This window comes from Nelumbo nucifera, chromosome 6 (genome assembly GCF_055504915.1).
Source record: "Nelumbo nucifera cultivar China Antique chromosome 6, China Antique-T2T, whole genome shotgun sequence".
NCBI classification, from domain to species: Eukaryota; Viridiplantae; Streptophyta; class Magnoliopsida; order Proteales; family Nelumbonaceae; genus Nelumbo; species Nelumbo nucifera.
In genome coordinates, this window is record NC_142654.1 from 26,139,721 (window position 1) to 26,162,610 (window position 22,890).

The 22,890-nt window shown below is 37.7% G+C and overlaps 4 protein-coding genes and 1 non-coding gene across 5 annotated transcripts; all 5 read left to right on the forward strand.

Moving 5' to 3' along the window:
• Positions 1-116: 116 nt before the first annotated feature.
• Positions 117-1,190, forward strand: LOC104598630 (non-specific lipid transfer protein GPI-anchored 5-like). The gene is made up of 3 exons (XM_010260795.3): positions 117-513; positions 645-791; positions 869-1,190. Exons 1-3 carry the CDS (start codon positions 189-191, stop codon positions 991-993), a joined length of 597 nt encoding a protein of 198 aa, XP_010259097.1. The 5' UTR covers positions 117-188; the 3' UTR covers positions 994-1,190.
• Positions 1,191-5,046: 3,856 nt separating this feature from the next.
• TRNAW-CCA (transfer RNA tryptophan (anticodon CCA)) lies at positions 5,047-5,118 on the forward strand. The gene has a single exon. It is a non-coding gene; the product is annotated as a tRNA-Trp (tRNA).
• Positions 5,119-6,718: 1,600 nt separating this feature from the next.
• On the forward strand, positions 6,719-7,963 carry LOC104598628 (non-specific lipid transfer protein GPI-anchored 5-like). Its single transcript, XM_010260794.3, has 3 exons — positions 6,719-7,149; positions 7,310-7,423; positions 7,526-7,963. Exons 1-3 carry the CDS (start codon positions 6,828-6,830, stop codon positions 7,648-7,650), a joined length of 561 nt encoding a protein of 186 aa, XP_010259096.1. The 5' UTR covers positions 6,719-6,827; the 3' UTR covers positions 7,651-7,963.
• A 1,771-nt stretch (positions 7,964-9,734) lies between these two features.
• On the forward strand, positions 9,735-11,182 carry LOC104598627 (non-specific lipid transfer protein GPI-anchored 15-like). The gene is made up of 3 exons (XM_010260793.3): positions 9,735-10,387; positions 10,555-10,620; positions 10,720-11,182. The coding sequence occupies exons 1-3, from the start codon at positions 10,066-10,068 to the stop codon at positions 10,845-10,847; spliced, it is 516 nt and encodes a 171-aa protein (XP_010259095.1). The 5' UTR covers positions 9,735-10,065; the 3' UTR covers positions 10,848-11,182.
• A 2,716-nt stretch (positions 11,183-13,898) lies between these two features.
• Positions 13,899-15,384, forward strand: LOC104598626 (non-specific lipid transfer protein GPI-anchored 5-like). The gene is made up of 3 exons (XM_010260792.2): positions 13,899-14,408; positions 14,960-15,019; positions 15,133-15,384. The coding sequence occupies exons 1-3, from the start codon at positions 14,081-14,083 to the stop codon at positions 15,252-15,254; spliced, it is 510 nt and encodes a 169-aa protein (XP_010259094.1). The 5' UTR covers positions 13,899-14,080; the 3' UTR covers positions 15,255-15,384.
• The last annotated feature ends 7,506 nt before the right edge of the window (positions 15,385-22,890 follow it).

A 22,890-nucleotide genomic window follows, 5' to 3' on the forward strand; every position in this document is an offset into this window, starting at 1 on the left:
AAAGAACTCGTTAGGAAGTAGGAGAAGTTGGCCATCAATGCAATCTATTAATCACTGCATTTGTCGTCTTCACAGTTTACACCTCTTCTCCGCCGTATATAAACAGCAGCTCCTCTCTTTCTCCTTCCAATCAATCCAAGCTCTCCACCTTAAGATCTCCTTTAACACATTTCGATCGAGCACCATCAATGGCACCTGGAAGGACAGTGATGGGTCTGGTAGCAATGCTTCTGGCCATGCTCTGCGCAGGAGCAGCAGCCCAATCCTCCAGTTGCACAAGTGTGATCGTTAGCATGTCACCTTGCCTCAACTACATTACTGGAAATTCATCCACTCCGTCTTCCTCGTGCTGCTCCCAGCTTGCCACCGTTGTCCAGTCTATGCCACGGTGCCTCTGCGAGGTCCTCAATGGTGGTGGTGTGCCATCTCTGGGGATTTCCATCAACCAGACTCGGGCTCTGACTCTGCCCAATGCTTGCAATATCCAAACTCCCCCTGTTAGCCAGTGCAATGGTAAGAAGCCAGACCCATCTGCATTCACTCAGAATATTGCTATCGTATCTTGGAAATCCTTCTTATTTCATCCACTAAAGTTTCTCTTTATAGAAATTTTCTGATCTTCCCTCTGTTCTGTTCCTTGGTAGCACTTTCCCCTGCAGCATCTCCAGCAGGAACACCGGAGACCTCTCCGGCAGGGCCTTCAGGAGCACCAGATACCGAGACTACACCAGAAGTTCCAGCTGGGGCACCAGATTCCAAGTCTACACCAGCAGTGCCAAGCGTTCCTGCAGGTATAAGATTTTTATTTCTTATCTTTGGGTTGGGTCTTCTAGAATTTCATACTAACTGTAGGCTTAAAATGGTGTAGGAGGCGGATCAAAGACTGTTCCAACGACAGGGGCAAACACATCTGACGGAAGCTCCAACAAATTGACCTTCTCTCTCCTCCTCCTCATCACTGCATCTTATGCTTCATCCTTCATTGGTTTTTGATTTCTCCTCAAATATGAGGTGCCCAATATCGTCACATTCCTTTTCTCCTTTTCTCTTTGAATTTGTTGTGTGGCACTGTTATACATTTTTGTAGACCAGTCCTGGATTGTTTGGATTTTGTATCAGTGGAAAGAATCAGTATTTTGTATTCTTGGTGGATTTGCTTTGTGTTAAATATAAGATCTTACAACCTTTCACAATCTTACTTTTATAATATTACAACATAAATTTCTAATATATATTCTAACAAAAGAATGAGAAAATACTCTTTGGTTCGCAAAGAAGAGAGCTCCGGATATCTCATGCAGAGAACTGGAACTAATTGAATAATGGACATGATCTGAGTTTATCTCTTTATGATCATAATGAGATTATGATCTAGGTTTGTCTCTCGTGAGGTGCTGCTGCAGCTTCTTCCCCGTCGAGAGAGAGATGTCCCTTCTTTATGCACATCCATATACAGCCAGACACAAAGGTGTACAATCCGGTCAAAATCTTCGGTTCTTTTAAGTTCTTCACTGTATGTGCAGCTCAAGAGAAGAAAAGGAATACTGAATTACTGATCACGAGAAAAGATTTGGATCAGGGAGAACAGGACTGGTAACAGACTAACAAATCTGGGCTCCATAACTTGATCAACTTGCCATCTTTCCTATGGATGTTCAGAAACCCACCATTTGGTGAATCCCATCTTGATGATTGATTGGACCAACATTCAGCTTAAAATATTATAAAAAAGTGTGGGTTTTCATTTTTTCAAAGGAAATTATTGGGATGGGTTAGCAATCAAATTTTCTATTTAAAAAAAAATAATACTTTATGAGAACTATGAAAATGGTGTATGAGAATCAGACAGTCTAGAAATATCTTTTTTTTTTCTTTTTTTTTTTTTGCTACAAGGTTTACAAGACGTGCCTCTCTTAGCTGACACCAAATCAGCCCCCTACAAAATTGCCCCCCCCCCCAACGTCTCACACCACATTTCCGTCGTGTATTAGGAACATCTCTTAATGATAATTCCAAAAATAATGATGTCATCATCGGGAGATGTTCTCAATACATAACGGGGATCTGCTGTGGAACGTTGTGGGGGGCTGATTTGAACTCCTCTTAGCTAGGTGGGATCCATTCAATGATGGGTGGTCTTGATCTTCTGATATTTACCACCTGGCAAGTTATGTGGGTTCCAAGATGCAATTACACCACTCCTGTCCTGCCAAACCTCTGATCAAAACCCAACCGTGTAAGAGCTAATTCAATGGAGTCCGCGTCAATCACATTTAGCCATGTCGGTTGAGCACGTTCTGTGTAACGGTAACGTGGGTTTGGCCATCAATTGACTGCATCCGATAGGATACAAGAAGATAAAATTATTCATTTTCATTTCACACGAGTTCGATCTCCCCCTCCCTATACTCATTTCAAACCTTAGCACCTCCAACAGTCGCAGCTCACTCATGGCGCCTTCACTCCACATCGGCGCCCCCGTGAACGATGAAGCCACCGGTGGTGAGAGACAAATCGTCTAGAGGTACTCTCCACTGCTGTAGCCACCGTCTGTTGCTTGCGTGTGCTGGGTTGTGCTTCTTTTCCCCAGCTTCCCTATCTTGGAGGCACTTCCGCCACCACAAGAGACTGAACACATAGCTGCAAAAACATAAGGTCGCAAGACAAGCTCCGGCTACTGTAACAACAACCAGCAGAAGCCGGATAGTGGAAGAAAAAAAGGCTTCCACCTTTCAGTTTTTAGCATCAAGTTCGTAACCACCCGACTGAGAAAAATGAAGAAAAAAACAAACTCAGAACCCAAAGGTTTTTATAGTTCTTTTGAGTTTTGTGAAGAAGAAGAAAAATCCGCCTCTTATTCCATTTAAGATCAAGTTCAGAGGTGCCTTTCAAGCCCGTTCTTGATGATATTAAGTGTTGGAGTTAAGAATTCCACTCCAGTTCAGATTTGGTGATTCTTCTTCCTTTTTTTATTTCTCAGTTCAGATTTACAACAACTTGGTGAGATCTAAACTTCTGTTTGTATCGTATTCACCTTGCATTTGGTGATATTAATGCTGTTCTTGTGAGTCAAGGATTAGTTCATTGATATTTGTAAGCCTCTAGTTATAACTAGAAAAGACTTATGTACCCATTAATTTTTTAATTAGTGGAAGACTTTTACGGACCATAGGTCCTGTGGTTTTTCCCCGATTTTGGGGTTTTTAGGTAAAAATTCTGGTGTATTGTTGTGTGGTGATTGTTATCTGTTTTTCTGTTACTTGGCTGAATTGTTTATTTGTTATTATTGTTGTTGGCAAACCCATTTTGACACACAAATTTGGGGAAAAGGTTCTTATTGTCCTAGGATTGGTTTTACATTCATTTCTACTACTATAGTGTAACTTTCCCATCACTTTCTCCTCTTCTTGTTGTTGGATACATTCTCACATTTTACATCCAATTGCTTTCCGTGTAGATTTCTATTCATTGCAAATGCAAAAGGGTCATTGAACCGGAACCCAACACCTCTCTCTCTCTCTCTCTCTCTCTCTCTCTCTCTCTCTCTCTCTAGGTTGTTCCTTGACACGTTGAAGTATTTTAAACCAGAGAGGCGAGTCAAATTTGTTGGGATCATCCCAGTCAAGTGGTTCACGGAGAGGTTTAGCATGGTTAGATAGTGAGTCCGGTATGGAACCCACCAGCTGATTTTCATCTAATAACAGAGAAGTTAGAGAAGAGCATTTGGGTATTTCCTTCGATATTTCACCCGAGAAATTGTTCGGCCCCAAGTCAATCTCCTCCAAGTGAGAGAGATGAGAAAGATGAATTGGAATTTGGCCACTCAAACGATTTGAACAAAACTGAAGGATTTCCAGATCAGAGCAGTTGCTAAGTTACACTAGAATCGCGCCTAAAATGTGATTGTTTGATAAGGAGAGAATAAGCAATGCTTTGAGGAAGCCATATGTTGTTGGAATCCCCCCATAAAAAGCATTTGATGTGAAGTTCAAATACCTTAAATCCAATAAGCTATTGAAACCTTTCGATGCATCTCTAGATAATACATTGTCTTGCAGTGCAATTATTTATAGATTTTGCAAACCTGAAAGCTTGAGCGGCAACTCACCAAAGAGGTTCTATCGACTCAAATCTAGAGTCCTAAGATCCAACAGACTTCCATCCAATGCTAGAAGGTATCCTTTTTGAGAAACCTTCGTAAGTTGCCTATACTCAAAGGAATTTCACTATTAAATATGTTGCCACTGAGATTCAAAGTAGTCAAATTGCTCAATTGCATTAGCTCTGTCGGCACACTGCCAGTCAGATTGTTTTGCCTTACATTCAGTATTTTCAATTCATACAAATTAGAGAAAGAGTTCGGAATCTGGCCAGAGAAGAAATTTCTTCCAAAAGATAACATCTTCAGATCCCTTAGCTCTCCTATAAACGAAGGAACTTCATCGAAAAAACGATTCCCTTCTAGATCATCTCCACCAGAACAGAACCATTAAGGTTATGTTTGGTTTGAAGGAAAAGGTAGAGAAAGGAAAGGAAATGTAGGGAAACCTTTACAAAGGGAAATGTAGAGAATTGTAAAAATTTTTTTTTTACATTTCCCTTCCTTTCTCTACCTTTTCCTTCAAACCAAACATAGCTTAAATGAATTGTTTGCTGGAATGCCAGATTTCTTGTGGTTGTTCTATAGTCAAGGACCCCGTTGTGTGGTGAGTGGCCAACGAGATGCTCGAGTTAGGGCTCGGAGGAGATGAAGACAAGAGATAGGAAGGGGAGAGTTCAAATGATTAAACTTTAAAAGAAGCCCTGCTTTTTGAGTTTTCTCTTTTTGCGGGTGATTGATTCAGGTTTATTCAACCAAGGGCTAAACACCTGTTAAAGTTTGTGTTTTTTCGAAATGTCAACGTAGTCGCTTGTGATTGGCGGATTCACACATCCAATGCATCCACGGGTGCAGATTCAATTTACTGCCTGCACAGATTATTTATTCAAGGTTTTCGCTGTTTAGCTTAGTGAATTTGTATGTTGAAAACACATTGTAATCACAACGGATCCGTGGCGCAATGGTAGCGCGTCTGACTCCAGATCAGAAGGTTGCGTGTTCGATTCACGTCGGGTTCAATTCCAAAACCTTGTTTCTTTGCCAAAAACTGTTTTACTTATTACGACATGGTTTTTTTTCTTGCCTTGCCTTTGTATAAGTAGTTTCGAAAAATAAAGGATCTCGTGAGAAAGTGTAGGAAGAATTAAATTAAGTCTTCAAGTCAACCTGTAAAAAAGAGATATAAAACGGGATATGGATTAGAAATACCTGGACACGAAGAAATGGGCCGTTATGTGGTCCAGCTTCTTACATGGGTTTGGGCCTCAGGGGGCACAGTATTCATATTGCAATCTGGAGCCCAATAGCTTGTAATGACTTTCAACTTTCAAGTTTAGAGGGGCGGGATTATCCTACTTACCCATTAAAAAAATAAAACCGATCCTAACTGCATATTTATCTACAAGAATCCACTACAAGATAAAGGGAAATTAAGGAAATGTTTGGCATGGATGCCGATATTTTAAGAATCGGTGCCACATTGGATCCACATCAGCATTTTAAGAATGAGTGATTCTTTTTTTTCTATTTAGTTGGCCGATTATGTTAAATTTCTGGGAAACCGGTAGAAAATCTATGGATCACCACTTTTGGTGAATCCCTGGTTTTCAGGCAATTCTGATTTTTGTGGGGTGGCGTAACATCCTATGTGTCAAGGGTGATTTCTCAAAAAGTAATGGTAGTTTAAATTACACTTTCACCCCTCATAATTAGAGAGGGACTATATTCATAAGTAGGGGTACTTTAATGAATAAGAAAAATTTCACACCCTTAGTAGTAGTAAGTATAGATCATCTCGGAAAGATGGGATGGTTAAAATTCATCTTATGATGCTAATTTTGGTGACCTCTTGTGTTGGATGAACCAGTTCAGTGGCCAGTATGATTCCTCCATCCTCGTACACAAAACTCTCCATCAATGAGGATGTTTTAAGGGCCTTTTGATAACCGCTGAAGATGCTGAACTGAAAAGTTCAATGTTTTGTCTTTTAGTGAATAAGATATTATGGATAATATGATCAGTGAGCTTCTTCATGGCAGAAATTGAAGTTGGGTGGACCATTATATCATTAAAAATTTTATTATTCAATTATTTTAGGGAAAATCTATATAGGAAAGACATGGTACCAGAAAAGCTTTGATCAATCAAAACCTATCTGTGAATTTTGATAAATACCACCTGATTGGTTAAGATGTTTATGGTAGATTGGTTATTATTCAATTTTTGGATATAATGTCTTTCCGGTATCACAAACAAATAGGTTTTTCAGTTTAGAAACTTCAAGGACCCCCCCTCCCCCCCATTTTTTGTCCCCAACTTTCACGGCGGTCAATTGCCAGGCTTGGCCTCATAACATTAGAAAATTCGGAAAATATGAGCATTTCTATATTGTCAACTGACACTTCTAAATTCCCAAAATGGATATCTCCATATCTCCCACTGTAAGCGTAATATAAATATAAGCTATGGTTGGTATACCAAAAAGACCGTTAGAAAGTAGGAAAAGTTGGGCGACCAATGAAACCATTTTTTATAGGCAGACGTCGACCCATGAATTGAAACCCACTGCCCACTGCATCCGTCTCTTCTTCACGTATCTCCTCCATGGTTTCAATATATACCCATCTCTACTCTTCTTCTTCCCAATTAACTCAAATCCAATCAAAGCTCTCTGCTCTACATATCTCCTCTCCCTTAGTTCTTTTAACACATTTACCAACACTTGCAAATGGCAGGTAGAGAGATGGGGATGGTTCTGGTAGCTGTCCTTGTGGCCATGCTCTGGGCAGGAGCAGTGGCCCAATCCTCAAGCTGCACTAGTGTGATTGTTAGCATGTCACCATGCCTGAACTACATTACAGGGAATTCATCAACCCCATCTTCCTCTTGCTGCTCTCAGCTTGCCAGTGTTGTCAAATCTACTCCCCGATGCCTGTGCGAGGTCCTTAATGGTGGTGCCTCATCACTGGGGATTGAAATTAACCAAACTCAGGCTTTAACTCTCCCCAATGCTTGCAATGTCCAAACTCCCCCTGTCAGCGAGTGCAACAGTAAGTGATCCACCCCCCATAAAATTCTCTTCCACTGCAATTCAGATGGCTTAGAATCAACCCACCAATCATATTCTTTCTTTAACATGGAAAAACATATAATAATATCAAGTATTGATCTTGGTCAAATTTCTGATCGTCTGTCTTCCGTAACTTTCAGCTGTTTCCCCAACAGCATCTCCAGCTGGGGCGCCAGACACAAAGACTACACCAGCCGCACCGGCAGCAAAGCCAGAATCCAAGGCCACGCCAGCTGTGCCAAGCATTCCATCAGGTATATGATACTGTAATCGCTTACTTATTTCAAAACTTTATCTGATTCGATCCTTCATTATTGTTTCAACTTAATATTAATTTAAGTGTTGGCATGGTGCAGGAGGCGGATCTAAGACAGGTCCATCGACTACTGGGAGCACATCAGACGGCAGTTCCATCAAATTGACTTCTTATATGCTCTTCATCCTTCTCTTCACTGCATCATATGCTTTCGCCAGTTTTTGAGTTCTCTTCAACTATTCAGTCTCCCTTTTTCCCAAAAAAAAAAAAATACACTGTTCAGTCTCTAGCAGCCAAATTCTCTGTTTCCTAGCCAGTGTGTTTCTCTAGTATATTATATATGTTGTTTCTTTGTAAACCTGTCTAGGGGGTTTGTTGGGTTTCTCATTAAATAAAGAGACGTGTGGGTCTGAGCTTTGTATTGATGAAGTGGATTCATGTTCTTCTTTCTGTAAATTAATTATAAGAATCTGAATGATCCATTTCTTATGAATAATTATTGGGAAATGATATTGAGAATGGCATGGTTTTACTGTTAGTGGGTATGATAGTTTCTTCTCTTAATGGTCATGCTTTGCATTGACTATTAGAAATTAAAAACCAAATAAGGCCCTAACATCTTATAGCATACAAGTACTGGTGTACTCACTGAATTTTAGATTTTAAATAGCTAGATCATAAAACTTCATATTCATTAAATGAATATTTATTTTAAAAAAAAAAAGGAAAAAAAAAACTTGCTCTTGCAATACTTCTCTCAATGATCTCATGATTCAAAAATTTATTGAGGATCCATCTGAAGAAGAAAAAAACAACATAGGTGATACAATTTTTCAAATTGGTGGCACCTAAACCCAGATGAAGAAAAACCATGCATCATAATCATCTAGTTTTTCCAGATAGAGGATTGCAAGTTTGGATGGTTGCCTTGTCCACATTAGTGCAATTCTTCCCATGTGAAGACAGTGACTGAACATTTTGAAAGGTTTATTTGAGAAATAGTGATTGAATTATCAAGGAAGTAGATCTGAATCCAGTGAACAATGTTATAACTGTTAGTATGTGAGATCTTATATAATGTAGGAGATGGTTGTTTGCAAGACAATCGAGGGGTTTATTAGAACAGATCCTGGAAGACAAGGAATCTTTGCACATGATGGGACATAACTCATTAGGACTTAATTTGCTAGGGCCTTAGACTCTTCAATTCATGGGGCAAGTTTCAACCAAACAGTCCAGTGAAAGCCAATTCAGCATTTCTTTCTAAATAACAAAAGATGGAGCTTCAAAAGGGACTCTTTGCCATTCATGGTGGGTACAGAGCTAAGTTTGCAAGGGTAACTGGGTAACTGAGGCATGCGGATCCAATGTATCCACTTTGGGCCCTAAAAAGAATGGGCCCGGCCTAACCAACTTAAACCTCGGGCCATGGAGGACCTTACTTTGGGCTGTGGCAGGACTACATTCAAGGGGATCCGGCTGAAGCTGCAGTCTCATCTGCTGCTGCTGCTGCTGAAGCTAAGGTTCAGTTTGGAAGGAGCACAAATAAAAATATGTACAGTGCAAATACATACAAAATAATATAAAATATAAGGTTTTGCACTCTACATATTTGTATTTGTACTCGTTCCAAACTGAACCTAAAGTGAAGTTTCAGTTGCAAAACAGACTAGCTAGGGTGGAAAGTCTTTGTCCATTAAATAAACCAAAGTAGGCATGTTCTGGTATTCTAGTGTTCTAGTAACATATCTGGCTCCCTGTCATAGGATTTCTCTAAGAACATTACCACAGAGAGAGAGAGAGAGAGAGGACTTCACCGAGGTGATGAGCATCTTGACCATTTAACAGTACTTGAGTTGGCTTGGATTGACTTGGTTCAATTAAAAATGTCATAAGGCTCTTTCTACTTCAATCTTGCTTAACAAGACCGTGGATCGCATGGGTCCCCGACTAGTACAGTGTATAACAAAATAACAAAATAAAAATATTAAGATATGATAGAGGTTATATGTTCATTGACTCTCTCTCTCTCTTATCTTTATAATCCAGCTATCACAGATCAGCACCCTGCCTCAGAAACGTTTTCCTTCCCAAATCATCAACAACTTTTAACTAATTGTAACGGATAACGTAGTTATCCGAAGCTTGGGATCAAGAGGTTAGCACCACCTGAAGATCAGGATTAGATCCATTGTGTAACCACTCCTGTTATCTCTGTTATCCTTATCACGGCATCATGCTTATCTCTCTGTTGTACTTATCTATACATTCAATATATAATTGATCTCACGGGTATCCAATATTGATTGCATTGGAACCCTTTACTCCATATCCTTTTCCTCAATTCGTTCACTAATTAACTATATTCCAATAAAAATATAGCTTCAACTCCGCTTTAAATATCTATTAACTATGCATAGTTCCAACTGTCTGAAGTTTGATGAGGTTTGGTTGTTACACCAAAAAAACCGTTCACAAGTAGGAAAAGTTGTCCACCAACGGCAACGCTGGCATTGGGTTTGTCTGTTCTTCATGATTATCCCTATATAAACCATAACTCCTCTCTTCTTCTGCAACCCAGATCCGATCAAATTCTCTGGCCTCCCATCTCCTCAGTTCAAACATATCCAGTGCTTTCAAATGGCACCCAGAGGGACGGAGTTGGCTCTTGTGGCTATCCTCGTTACAATGCTCTGGGCAAGAGCTGCGGCGCAATCCTCAAGTTGCACAAATGTGATAATCAGCATGTCATCTTGCTTGAATTACATTACAGGGAACTCTTCAACCCCATCTTCCTCTTGCTGCTCAGAGCTTGCCAGTGTTGTCAAATCACAGCCACAGTGCCTATGCCAGGTTCTTAACGGAGGTGCATCTTCACTGGGTATCGAAATTAACCAAACTCGGTCTTTGGCTATGCCAAAAGCTTGCAATGTCCAAACTCCGCCAGCCAGCCTGTGTAATGGTAAGAAGATGCCATAGAATTTTTGCTTCTAAGTGATTAATTCATGAATCTCCAACAACTCTGCAACTAAGTTTGCCCAAGTTGTTGAACTTGATCAAACATATCTCTGTTATGAACGAAATTCTGAATTCTGATCCTCTCAACTTGTCTAATCTGTGGTTGTGTAGCTATTTCGCCAGCAGGAACACTGCCAGCAAACAAGACCACACCATCAACACCAAGCACTCCTTCAGGTATATGGTGGTGGTATTTATCTTTTGCTCAAACAGATCAAATTTTTTTTAATGTATTCATTCAAACCTTTTTTTTTTAATTTGATTATTGGTTTACAGGAGGAGGATCTAAGACTACATCAACAGGTAGCAACACATCAGATGGAAGTTCTAACAAAATGACCTTTTCTCTCCTCCTCTTCCTTCTGTTCGTTGCGTCATATGCTTCAAACTTCACCGGCTTATGAGTTATCTTCATCTGTGAATTCTTCTGATCAATCATCATGTACTTGCATGTGTTCTTCGGGTGTGGAAGTAGTCTTCTGGTTGAATGGTGGTGTATTTATCTATTGTTTGGTTGTTTGGGAGACTACATTTGGATACGGGTTTCATTACTTGTGTTATATATTTGATTCTTGTACTATTTCCTTCGAATAAGGATGCTTCATCCATTAATTCATGGGGCCTATGCAAAAAGATTTGAGATATACCAGTTTGAATTACGAAATGTTAATGCACTGAAAACCACCCATTCCAGCTCCACAAGTGATGTATGTATTCAGCAAGTCACACAGAAGAGAAACCAACAATACACAGGAATTTTTAAATAAAAGAATCACTTTCTACAATTATTTAGTAGACAACTAATTCACATTTATGAAAAAGAAAACTGCAAATAACATATGAGATGTGATCTTTAGGAACCATTTGCAATAAAGTAATTCCAATAGCATCACTGAGGCATAAAAGAGGAACTCTATATAATCTTTTATTTATTTATTTATTTATTTTACCTTTTTGAAATGAGCAGAAAAGTAAAGATTCAGTGGCTCAAAGCCTAATATGATTTTCCACCAAAAATAACCTAATATGATTGCAAGTTTCTACATGGTACATTTATTATAGTGGCATATGGCTTCCCACAGAGCACACCCCACAACACATCCGAACGGTGTATTGGGAGCATCTCCCTATGATAGGTATGGGAGATACCCAATGCACGCTGAGATGTGCATGTCGGGGCGCTAGTGGGGTGCCAATTTGAATTCCAGTTGTGTATATGGCAAAGGTTGGAAGTTTCATCGAGATCAAATCAGCCCCCTACAACGTCCCACAGCACATCCCCGCCCTGTATTGAGAACATCTCCCGATGATAACATTATCATTTTTATGATTATCATCGGAAGATATTCCCAATACACTGCGGAGATGTGCAGTGGGACGTTGTGGAGGGCTGATTTGAACTCAGTTCCATCCACCTCCCCGTAGCGTACCAGGTAGGGAGTTGGGAACTACATTCATGGAAATTGGGTCATTTGGGTGCATTAATCAACGCCGTCTCAATTCTCAATTTACTAAGAACTCAATAAGACACCCTAATATAACGATGATTTATTACAATAAACACCCAAAACCATGAAACGATTATAAATTAATATAAATAATTAGTAAATGATACATTAAATTGTCCAACTGTAACCCAAAAATTTAGGACAACTTAATATCAATATGCTAGTTAATAGCTATATACCCTTTTACAAATTACTAATATATATTAAACCATTAAAATGTTATTCTTTATTTTAGATTAAATTATTGATTAGTATTTTCAAAAATAATTATTGATTAGTAATTACAAAATATTATGTTATCCTAATTTAAAAATATATCAGATACATTAGAGTTGTAGAAGATTCATTAATGATAAATCTGAGAAAAAATTTATGCAAGTGCAACTAATAAATTTTAATTACTAAAAATGTTTTATGTATATTGTTTTATTTTAATTTCTATAAATTCCAAGCATTAAAATTTTTTTATATAAATGGTCAATGGATACATGGAGTCCGTCATACATCATATGGTTCTTTTCCTACCATCAAATCAGTGTAAACAGAAGCAAAAATAAATTATTTTTTATATTTTTCCCCTAGTTTTTTAAGAAAATTCATAGATCTACTTATTCAGATTGTGTTTGGTGCCAAACTTTTTTTTTTTATTTTGATCAAAAGCTAATTGGTGAGTGTGTTCTCACATCATATACGGCAATGTGTTTGTTACCAATTTGTATTGAATCATCCAAAACGTTGCCATAGAAATAGCAACTGTACTAAATACAACCTCAAGCAAAAGCATCATAGCTTCAACAAGAGATTACCATATCTTCATCATCATCATCATCTAAGCCTTATCCCAATTCCCAGCAATATGAGGTAAGATACATGAATCCTGTTTTGCCATTTTGTTCTGTTTAATGCCATGTCCATTATTAAATTATGGGCACTTGAACCATGTCTTATACTTTGACCCATGTCCATTATGGTCAAATCCCATCTCTTCTTTCTCCTTCAAAAAAAGATTAGCATATGTTTACAAAAGAAAAAAAAAAACAAAAAAAAAGACAAAAGATTAACATATCAATGCATTTCAAGCAACTAAACTTGTAAATCTATTGAAAACTGAAAGATTAAATGGATAAATGCAAAAAATAATAATAATAAAAAAAGCATACCTTTTCCTTCTATGGTGAAGGTCTAGTGCTCAATTCCAATAGCTTTTTCTCAAAAGAATGACAGATTGATCATTTTCTTCTAAGTCTCAGTTTAGAAGGAGTAAAAAGACAAATATGTAGAGCGCAAAACCTTATATTTTGTATTATTTTATATGTATTTCCAAGGTTCAAAGTATTGACACAGGCTGATACCAGCGTATCGGCCTATATCGGTACTTTTTTTTAGGTTTTATTTTTTTTTTTTCGAACCAATTCAGAGGGATCGATTTAAGGCCCGGTTACCCTCTGAACCAATGTCTAACCTGATACAACCCCTAGAAGGGCGTATCGAGAAGCCATTGGCACGATACAGAAGAAGAAAGAAGAGGAAGAAGAAGGAAAAGGAAAGAGAAAGATAGAGATCAGAGGTGGGTAGATTTATTCGGTGGTTTGAAAGAAGAAGAAGATGAACAGTATTTCTACCCTTTTTTTATATTTTTTAAAGAGGAAGAAGAAGAAAGAAGAAAGAGAAAGATAGACCAAGGGTTTTAATCAATGCATGGACAAAGAATGCCAACCAACAAACTTGCATATGAAAAATAGAAAACAGTGGGGGCACTTAGAGAGAGAGGACTTTAAAAAGACTACCAAACCTCAAAAAACTATATATAATATAAAGCAAAGTATTACTTAATTGACAAGTTATAATAGCTTTTCTTTTCTGGTCAATTGTGGTTAGCTACAATAATGAAGATGCCTATATAAATATATTCTAACTTCCTACTTCGAAGTTTGAATATCTTATTAAGTTGTTCACCAAAAAAAACCGTTAAACAGAAGAAGTTGGCCATCTGCGTACCCATCACATTTGTCTCATCTTTAGCATCTTGCCTTAATGCCTTTTATAAGACAAAGCCACTCTCTTTCTCCTTCAATCCCAAAATTCCTATCAAATTAAAGCTCTCTCTCCACAATTCATTTATTAGATAAATGGCATCCAAAGGGATAGAGATAGAGATAGGTCTAGTAGTAGTACTTGTCGTGGCCATGCTATCTGCAGGAGTTTCTGCACAATCAAGTTGCCTAAGTGTACTGGTTAGCATGTCTCCATGCCTTAACTACATTACAGGCAAAACATCGTTACCATCTTCTACATGCTGCTCCCAGCTTGCATTGCTCGGCAGATCACAGCCACGATGTCTATGCAAGATTCTCAATAGTGGTGGATCGCCATCTGGGCCCAATGTTAACCAGACTCAAGCTTTGACACTCCCCAGTGCTTGCAACGTCCCAACTCCACCTTTTAGCGGGTGTAATGGTAAGAATTAAGGGAGAATTCTTTTTTCGGATTTTGAGAGGGAGAAAGTTGGTCAATGGGATTTTGGTTCTTATTGATTACAAACCCCATGTTCTTTTTTCAGATTTATGTGGGGAACATAGAAAATTTATTTTCCTAGGTATCATTTACACCATCTTCTAGGTGGATAAATTAACTTTCCTATTTAAAGGAAAGTTGCCGATACATGGATGGAATAGAAATGCCCTTTTAATAATAGAATTTTATGACTAAAATTGTCATTATCTTATTTACATGAAAAATAAAAGAACATAGATACATACACTTACCCATATAAGTCTTTTCTGAGAAACACTTCCCCAGTTAAATGCATTACCTAAGTGACTTACCAAAAAGCAAACAGGGCATAAGAAGCCCCTGCTCTGCTCCCCATGTATATCAAAATTCTCCCAAATCAATAGCTAGCTTCCTCCTAGTCCTAGTCCTTAGGTGGACATTGATTATTTACCAATATTTAGCTCTTTGAATGAAAATTTTGTGACATTCTCTCAATCTCATCGGCTATTTTGCAGTTGCTACCCCAACAGACACTCCAGTTGGCACTACACCATCGATTCCAAGCATTTCTGCAGGTCTTTCTTTAAAGTTTAAACCAGTTGCTTCTATTTCACTTCCAAAAAAATTGTTGTCACTTTGTTACAAGTTTTTTCAATATAGTAATTAATGCTAGGCTAGCATGTTGCAGGAGGATTCCAGACCATCCCATCAATAGGTGGAAGTACATCGGATGCAAGTTCCACCAAGTTGACACTTTCTATGGTCTCCTTCTTCGTTGCATCATATCTTTCTACCTTCACCAGCCTTTGAACTAGCATGTATCTAAGAATCTTACCATATCCCTTTTTTTCTCATTCAGTTGAGGGGACCCATCCGTTTTAGCTGATGAGTTAAAAGATTTTGTTCTCTTTCCTTTCAATAAAGATGATTCGTTATTCAATCTTCGATGCATGGTGAGCTAGCTGGATGTGACCTTGAGAACGCCTAAGATTCAAAGAGACACAAAGGCAAAGCCAATTAGTATTTGTAAGCAACACATAAAATAGTAACATATTGAAATTATAAATAAGAATTAATGCAGAACCATTTAAAGTGTTTGTTAAAGATTGACCATATTGTATTGTAATCAATGTGTTAAAACGCAGAGGCATGATGTAAGATGTTCCATTGCCTAGAAGTGTGAAGCGTAGTTCAAAATATAAGAGGCGTAAGCCTCCTTAAGCGGAGGATGAAGAGGAAAGGGGATCTCATCTTTTTTTTTTATTTTTAATAAAAATATTTTATATTAAAAAGGATAAAGATGCATAACATTAATTGAAAGGGGGGGTCTTGTCAAAGTGGAAGGCCTCATTTCCATGTTGCGACCTTCTACTTTGATTTTGAATAAAATAAAACACAAGCTATTGTAGGGTACAAAGTCCAAATAAGAAGTTCCAACAATTATTACAAGATACAAAGTCCCTTTTTTTTGGTAAAATAGAATACAAATAAGAAGTTACTCCCCCAATGACTGGACACCGAGGCGAGTATAGCTGCCAAACCTATCATGTGGGAACCAATTTGCAAGGAGGTGAAGGAAAACCTTTCACTCATGGCAATTTGGTTGGGCTGAGTGTAGCTGGACCTTTCTAAGTCAGTGGGAACAACCTTGGTGGATGGACGAGATCAGATTTAGTCCTCGCAAGTAGGGGTGCCAATTGGACTGGATTTGGTCCAATCCGATCCAGTCCAATGTGAGTTCATTATAAATGGACCAGGTCCAATCCAATTCAATGAATGTTTTTGACCAAATTAGACTGGTCCAATTCAATGTCTGGACTGTCTAATCTATTCAAATTCATTTTGATTTATATTAGTTTCAACCTAAACCTGGTCCATTGACACATATTCTTATCTTATATCAATGGACCAAATATTGGCTTAATCCAATATAAATTTATTACGGACGGACCAAATCCAATCCAATATAATAAATATTTTGGACTGAATTGATCCATCCAATCCATCCAAATTGATTTTGGACTGGATGGGGATTCAATTCAAAACCGATCCATTGACACCCTTACTCACAAGATCGTACTTACACCATACTCACAACCTCTTACAACCGTATATTAAGAATATATACTTTTTATTCGTAAGAAAATATTCCCAATATATATAGCTACAAGTGGGTATAAGGATGGTGTAAGCACGGTCATCCTGGACTGATTCTGAGTTTCATAAATATTAAAACACCCCTTCACCTTTATAAAAGGACATTGACCTCAATTGTTGATTACATGGATGGACAAAAACCACCCTTTCACCTCATTCCACCATTATTACTTGTTGTCGTTGTATACTATTACTTTTATCAAAGTTCTATTGAAATTTCATTACTACTGACTGCCTTGAGAAAGAAGCAAGCTCTACGCCTACCTTCTCGAGTCAAAAGAAACTGGTAGTGTTTTGTACGCACATTATCTTCTTTTTAGCTTGGCAGATTAATCACCAAATATCCATTGCCGATTAGATTAGTCCTGTTAGTCATCGTATATGTATCTTCCAATCACTTTCCATCCTTTGAAATTTTGTCAAAGTAGACATCAAACTTTTGTTTACATGTTAACCTTTCATTGGGTCCAAACTTTACGCGTGGCAATATTTAGAGGATGAGCTTCAATATCCGATCCATGATGTTGATCTATCAACAAAACCATTAATTTGGCCAGGCCAAGTGACTTACCCACAAGTAGCGATTTTTGGTTTTACTTTCAAACATCTAGAATCCCACAAGTAGGGGCACAACTGTCTACCTCCCCTAAGTTAGTGGCAAAATCATTGAATAGGGGAATGGGAATGTTTAAGGATTAGAATAAAACTCAGGGGAGGTTTTCATATTTATTAAAATCCCTTGGGGGAGGTTTATGGATTTTCTCTTATAATATGGAACACCAGTCTAATATGTAGTTCATCTCTCTCTCTTTTCCTGTTGTCAAAATTATAAAAGTAGCTTTACCAGCTCAATAGTAGCTTTCTAAAACCAAGACATTTTTCTTTTATTCTTAAGGATTTGTAAATCAACTTGTTCAATAAATTTAGGCAAAATGTACTATGCATCTGCTACACCGTGTCAAAAAACGGACATGATTGATTGAATATGATAGTAATTACACCATGTTAAATATAAAATTATATTTTGTGAATATAAACCAATTAAAAGCATACTTTAATGTAATTGGTTGAAATTTGAATTTAACTTGCAGTCAATATTATATGCACACTATAATTGAATTCATAAATTCATTATTATCAACCAAATTTCTTCTCCAAAATTAGATCACTTTTAAAATGCAGAAGTGGTCTGTTTTTAACACAACTGTGTTTTTTTCTTTAGACAAAACAAAGGAGAGTGAGACAAGAAAAGAAATTTTAAGACAAAAACAAGGGCATCCAATTATGAAATACTAACACCTACCCTTGAGGTTTCCTATTGGCATACTCACCCTTTATAGTTTGGGGCTGAATTACTTGTCCCCTCTGAGTCCCTCCATTAACATCAATTTTATTTAGTGGGGAAAAGTGTTCACATGACATTGAAACTTTTCAAAAGGCCATTCTGCCCATTTGTGACAACTTCTAGTTCTTATATGAACAAATACAAATATGTAGTGTAAAATCTTGTATTTTATATTATTTTTTATGTATTTGTATTTGTACTCTTTTTTAACTGAGCCTAAGAAACAGTTATTCTTATTTTTTTTTTTTGCCATAATGTCATAGTGGAAATGAATAAATTAAAAATCCATTCAAGAAAACTAAAATGAAATGAAATGAAAACGTGATCGAGATGGTTAAATTTGTATTTTTTATCTATGGATGAGGCTATTTTCATCAATTTGATTAAAATATACATTTTAGAATAGAGTAATATTTTATTATCAAGGGTATCTTGGTATAAGTACTTACTTCTGTCTTTAATTCCATCTCTTTGGGGAACAATCCTTCCAGTAGTTTCGTGATTAAGGGAGCATGGGTTAATAGGTAATCCTAAGGGGAGGTCTTAATATTTGACGGAAACCCTAGAAAAGTATAAGTAATTTACACTTCTTTTTAATATTGATTGGCAAAAGCAGTTTCCTGATAAACAGTATATGTGACATGACTCTCATACAGAAAAAATAGATAAAAAGAAGCATGTATTAAATAGGTAAACCTATGCTGCATTGTTGTTATAAAAACATGATATGGGAAGGGCTTTGACCAATCAATACCTCTAATCTTTTTAGAATGCTCTAAAGGTTAATCCATTCAATGTCCTCAATGAATTTTGATAAATACCACATGATTGATTAATACTTTGAAACTAGTTCATTGTTTGTAAGTTTTTTATGATATCATAGCCAAACCCAATAGACCTCGGCATAAAAAAAAGGTCAATAAACCTCACGTGCATCCCTTTAGATGATGATAATAATAATAATAGATGGCTTAAATTGGAAGCAAGACATATTTTACATGTGAAGGTTTTATTTATTTATTTTTGTGGCTATGCATTTCCCACGCCAGATGATGGGTTGGATTTTGGTGGATTAAGGTCTATATATCCATGTTCTCACTAAACCAACTGCAACGCCAGATGATGGGTTGGATTTCATTCCAGTACTGTACTAGCTGTTACCCACCTCTATCAGTGAAGTCTGTGAAAAAGACGCACCACAGGACGTAACGAGACTTATGCCTTTTATGGGTTCCATGTTTTTCTTTTCCTTTTGTAGTTTTTACCTGAAACTCCTCACTTTTGTTGGGATTCTCTTAAACTTAACCTGACTTTTAGATACCTCCATGGAGTCACAAACCTTTCCTAACACATTTTATGTTGAAAGTGAACGTGATCGGATCGGCTGCCCACAAAGCGTGCCCCACAGCCCATCCCCTCTGTGCACTGGGAACATCTCCCGTGCTTATGATGGGGAGATATTCCCAATCAACAGAGGGGATAGGCGATGGGGTGCCTGTGGGGCGGCAGCCGATCCCGTCTCAAGATAAGCAGCGTCCGTAAAATTACCATAACTCTCATCAGTCGATCTTTATCCTTTAAACCCAAACACCGTAGTCATTACTTGTTTTAAGGGCCAACACCAAAGCTTAAAACTTATTTTGTCTAAGAAACAAGTGGTATTCTGAAGAATTCCGATTTAGATTCCAGTTCTAAATTCACTTGCAAATCAAACTGAACTTAAAATTGGTGTTGCTGCCAAATATGAGGCCAAGGGTAACAAAGTGATTTCACTAGTATCTGAAATTGATAGGTCCGATTAGTAAATAGGAGAAGAGCTCATGATAGAGGCCCCGGGTGTTATCTTAGAGGCGGAGACTTTGACGGTCAAGTTAGCTAAGTAATTAAAGACGGATCGGATTAGGCAAGAAACGAGAACTTAAAACTTAGTCCTTAATAACCAACAATGGTTCTTTTTCTTTTTACCTTGAGGTGAGTGCCCCTTTTATAGCTAACCTTGCCTTAAGAGTGGTTGGAAGCAGTTGATGATGTGCTGACAGGATTTTATCTAGCTAGCGCCATATAATGCGATCTTAGGCCCATCAAGTATCCCTACATCAATTGGTATTCTTTACTTTGGGGATAGTGACAATGAAGCTAGGTTCTAAACTTTCAAATGTAACAATTTAGTACTCTAAACTTGGGGAAATATACACTCAAATCCAACCGTTAGCATATCGTATATTATCCTGAACACCTAATGTCATGTTCACCTTAAAACAATTCAAAAACCCATAAAGTACTCTTCTTCAACATCTCGTCTTAGAAAATGGTTCGTTCAGCTCTCTCTCTCTCTCTCTCCTTCATCTTCTCTTAAGAAACTTGGTCCACTAACCATGTCGAACATGGTGGCAATGCCTGTTCTATTTCTAGCACTTCTATCTTGCTCTTTTTTTTTCTATCCTTTTGTTGTGCCCTACAATGCGTTTGGTGAAGCAAACTGGTGGTGCCAAAAAAACTCCATAACCAAAGAGTAAAAAGATAGTAAAAGCCAAGCCAACATGAACCATGGCGATGTAGAGAACGAGAAACACACCGGAGGGATCATTAGACAAGAAACCCTGAGGAGATTCAACAGCATGTTCATTGAAAATTTGTGACAATGGAGGGGGCTACTTTTGAGGGATGGGGGGATTGAGTTTGTGGATGGAAGAAGATCAGAACATGTCTTTCCATGAGAGAGTGGAGGAAGAGTCAGTTTTGGACTGATCAGGGAAGAAATAGAGACGACCCTTCACTCCAACCTGTATGACTGTCATAGATACAAAGCCTTTAGTCTTGTATGAGCGGTGAATGATTTATTGAAGAATAAGGAATTATGGAACCATTGAATTAAATAACTACATGAGCAGCTTGACTGGACCAAGGGGGGTCATGAGGGCCTTTTGCCAAGAAAGCCAGCAGTGCCAATGGATGCTTCAATACTCCATTGTGAGAGAAATACAAGCCAATGCACCACCACCTCCCCATCTGTTCCTCCATTTTGCATGCTCTTTTCTTCACTACTAAGAATCTTTTGCTAGACCAATTTGCCCTGTTGTGTTGTGCCTTGAATTCTTGTTGTGGCCCGCTCTATGCCTCGAACCTTTATTTATGGAGAAAAAAATCAAAGAAAATGTTTTCTAGTGGTTTGTGGTGGAAGTGTAGGGGTTTATACCTGCAACATTATAGATCGGGTCCATATTCAGCTCATGGATCGGACCCAAATGCATTATATTATGTTATTTGGGGGTTTTCTCTTTTATGTATTGTAAGAACTAGATGTATTAGCCTATTTTTAAAGGTGTAAATGAACCGGTTTTGGATTGGACCCCGTTCAATTCAAAATCAATTTGGACGGATTGGATGGACCAACAAGACATGTTGGATTGAACTAATTCGGTCCAAAATATTTATTAGATTGAATTGGACCTGGTCCATCTGTAATAAATTTATATTGGATTGGGTTGGATTAAGCCAATATCTAGTCCATTGATTGAAATAAGATAAGAACATAGGTATCAATGGACCGTGTTTGAGTTGAAACCAATCTAAATAAAAACAAATTTGAAGAGATTGGATGATCCATACATTGAATTGGGTCGACTCAAAATAGTATAAAATATTCATTGGATTGAATTGAATCTGATCCATTTTATAATGGATTCACATTGGACTGGATCAGATTGGACCAAATCCAAACCAATTGACACCCCTACCCATTAGGGTCCATGGTTTCTGAGAAAGTGAAGAGTGCTTGTAGCGTTGCACAACTTGTATTTCTATTGCTGTTGTTTATGATGGATTTCATCGGTTTCCTTGCAGATGTAATAGCTACAAACCATTGATTTCGGTCTTGGGTTTGTTCTTCCATAATCCTTCTCAACAGAGCTTCAAAACAAGATTTTTGTATTGAACAATTTTGCTACTTTCAAATACCAGCCGATATGTTTTTCTTCCCCTCCTGTTTTGTCGCTATATCTCCTGTAACTTTGTAAGACCAAAAAACCCTATAACTGTGATTGCTCCAAAGTCCTAAGTCCAAACATGACAACTTTCCTTTAGATCAGGTTCCGGCTAACCTTTGTTGACCTTTCTCGCAATCGCATACATGTTGACTCATCCAAGTCCAATCCCGTGAAGCTGCAATTGCCTTTCTAATCAATTAACATCCAAGATTCTGATTGGATTGTGATGAGATGCGACACAAAAAGAGAAGAAGATGTGATTAGATTGGAGAATGATAGATTGCCTTCTAGTTTTAGATCAGTCCCATCCAAAATGAAAATGACTAGACTATATACTGATGATGAACATTACCCCGTGGACTCTGATTTGGAGGTAGCCTTCTTCTCTAGATCGGTTGGGTGATAGGTCCAGAACTCGCATATCTGCCCTCCCTATATCCTGTATCAAATATGTTGCTGCCAAATATATAGCCGAGGGTAACAACTTAATTTTTAGTGTTCGAAGTCGACGGGTCCAATCTATTGAGAGAAAGAATATATCAGAGGCTTCAAGAGTTATCCTAGGGATAAAAATTTCGATGGTCAAGTTAGCAAAAGGTTGCAAGGAGTTGAATCAAGCAAGAGAGACTTAAAGTTTAAGTTCTAGTGTGTCTATACCTCAATGTGGGAGCCCCTTTTATAGTCGAAATTGCCTTAGAGGAGGAGTACGTAGTTGGGAGTAGGTGGCAGCAGTTGATAGTGGTTGGTGATGGATAAGGGTGTCGGCGGTATTCAATAATCCAATTTCGAATTCGATATTTGATATAATCGAATCAAATTCGGATACGAGCTAATTTGATTCGATATATATCCGAATTCAACCAATTATTTAATTCTTATATATAATATATAAAATATTTTATATAATTTATATATAATAGTTAAGTTATATAAATAATTTATATATTTATACTCTATA

Excerpts from the sequence above, each read along its gene's own strand:
- LOC104598630 (XM_010260795.3), top strand. The coding sequence starts at position 189 with ATGGCACCTGGAAGGACAGTGATGGGTCTGGTAGCAATGCTTCTGGCC. Across the intron at positions 514-644 it reads CCCTGTTAGCCAGTGCAATG|CACTTTCCCCTGCAGCATCT; the intron begins GTAAGAAGCCAG and ends GTTCCTTGGTAG. Across the intron at positions 792-868 it reads AGTGCCAAGCGTTCCTGCAG|GAGGCGGATCAAAGACTGTT; the intron begins GTATAAGATTTT and ends AAAATGGTGTAG.
- LOC104598627 (XM_010260793.3), top strand. The coding sequence starts at position 10,066 with ATGGCACCCAGAGGGACGGAGTTGGCTCTTGTGGCTATCCTCGTTACA. Across the intron at positions 10,388-10,554 it reads GCCAGCCAGCCTGTGTAATG|CTATTTCGCCAGCAGGAACA; the intron begins GTAAGAAGATGC and ends GTGGTTGTGTAG. Across the intron at positions 10,621-10,719 it reads AACACCAAGCACTCCTTCAG|GAGGAGGATCTAAGACTACA; the intron begins GTATATGGTGGT and ends ATTGGTTTACAG.
- LOC104598628 (XM_010260794.3), top strand. The coding sequence starts at position 6,828 with ATGGCAGGTAGAGAGATGGGGATGGTTCTGGTAGCTGTCCTTGTGGCC. Across the intron at positions 7,150-7,309 it reads CCCTGTCAGCGAGTGCAACA|CTGTTTCCCCAACAGCATCT; the intron begins GTAAGTGATCCA and ends CGTAACTTTCAG. Across the intron at positions 7,424-7,525 it reads TGTGCCAAGCATTCCATCAG|GAGGCGGATCTAAGACAGGT; the intron begins GTATATGATACT and ends GGCATGGTGCAG.
- LOC104598626 (XM_010260792.2), top strand. The coding sequence starts at position 14,081 with ATGGCATCCAAAGGGATAGAGATAGAGATAGGTCTAGTAGTAGTACTT. Across the intron at positions 14,409-14,959 it reads ACCTTTTAGCGGGTGTAATG|TTGCTACCCCAACAGACACT; the intron begins GTAAGAATTAAG and ends GCTATTTTGCAG. Across the intron at positions 15,020-15,132 it reads GATTCCAAGCATTTCTGCAG|GAGGATTCCAGACCATCCCA; the intron begins GTCTTTCTTTAA and ends AGCATGTTGCAG.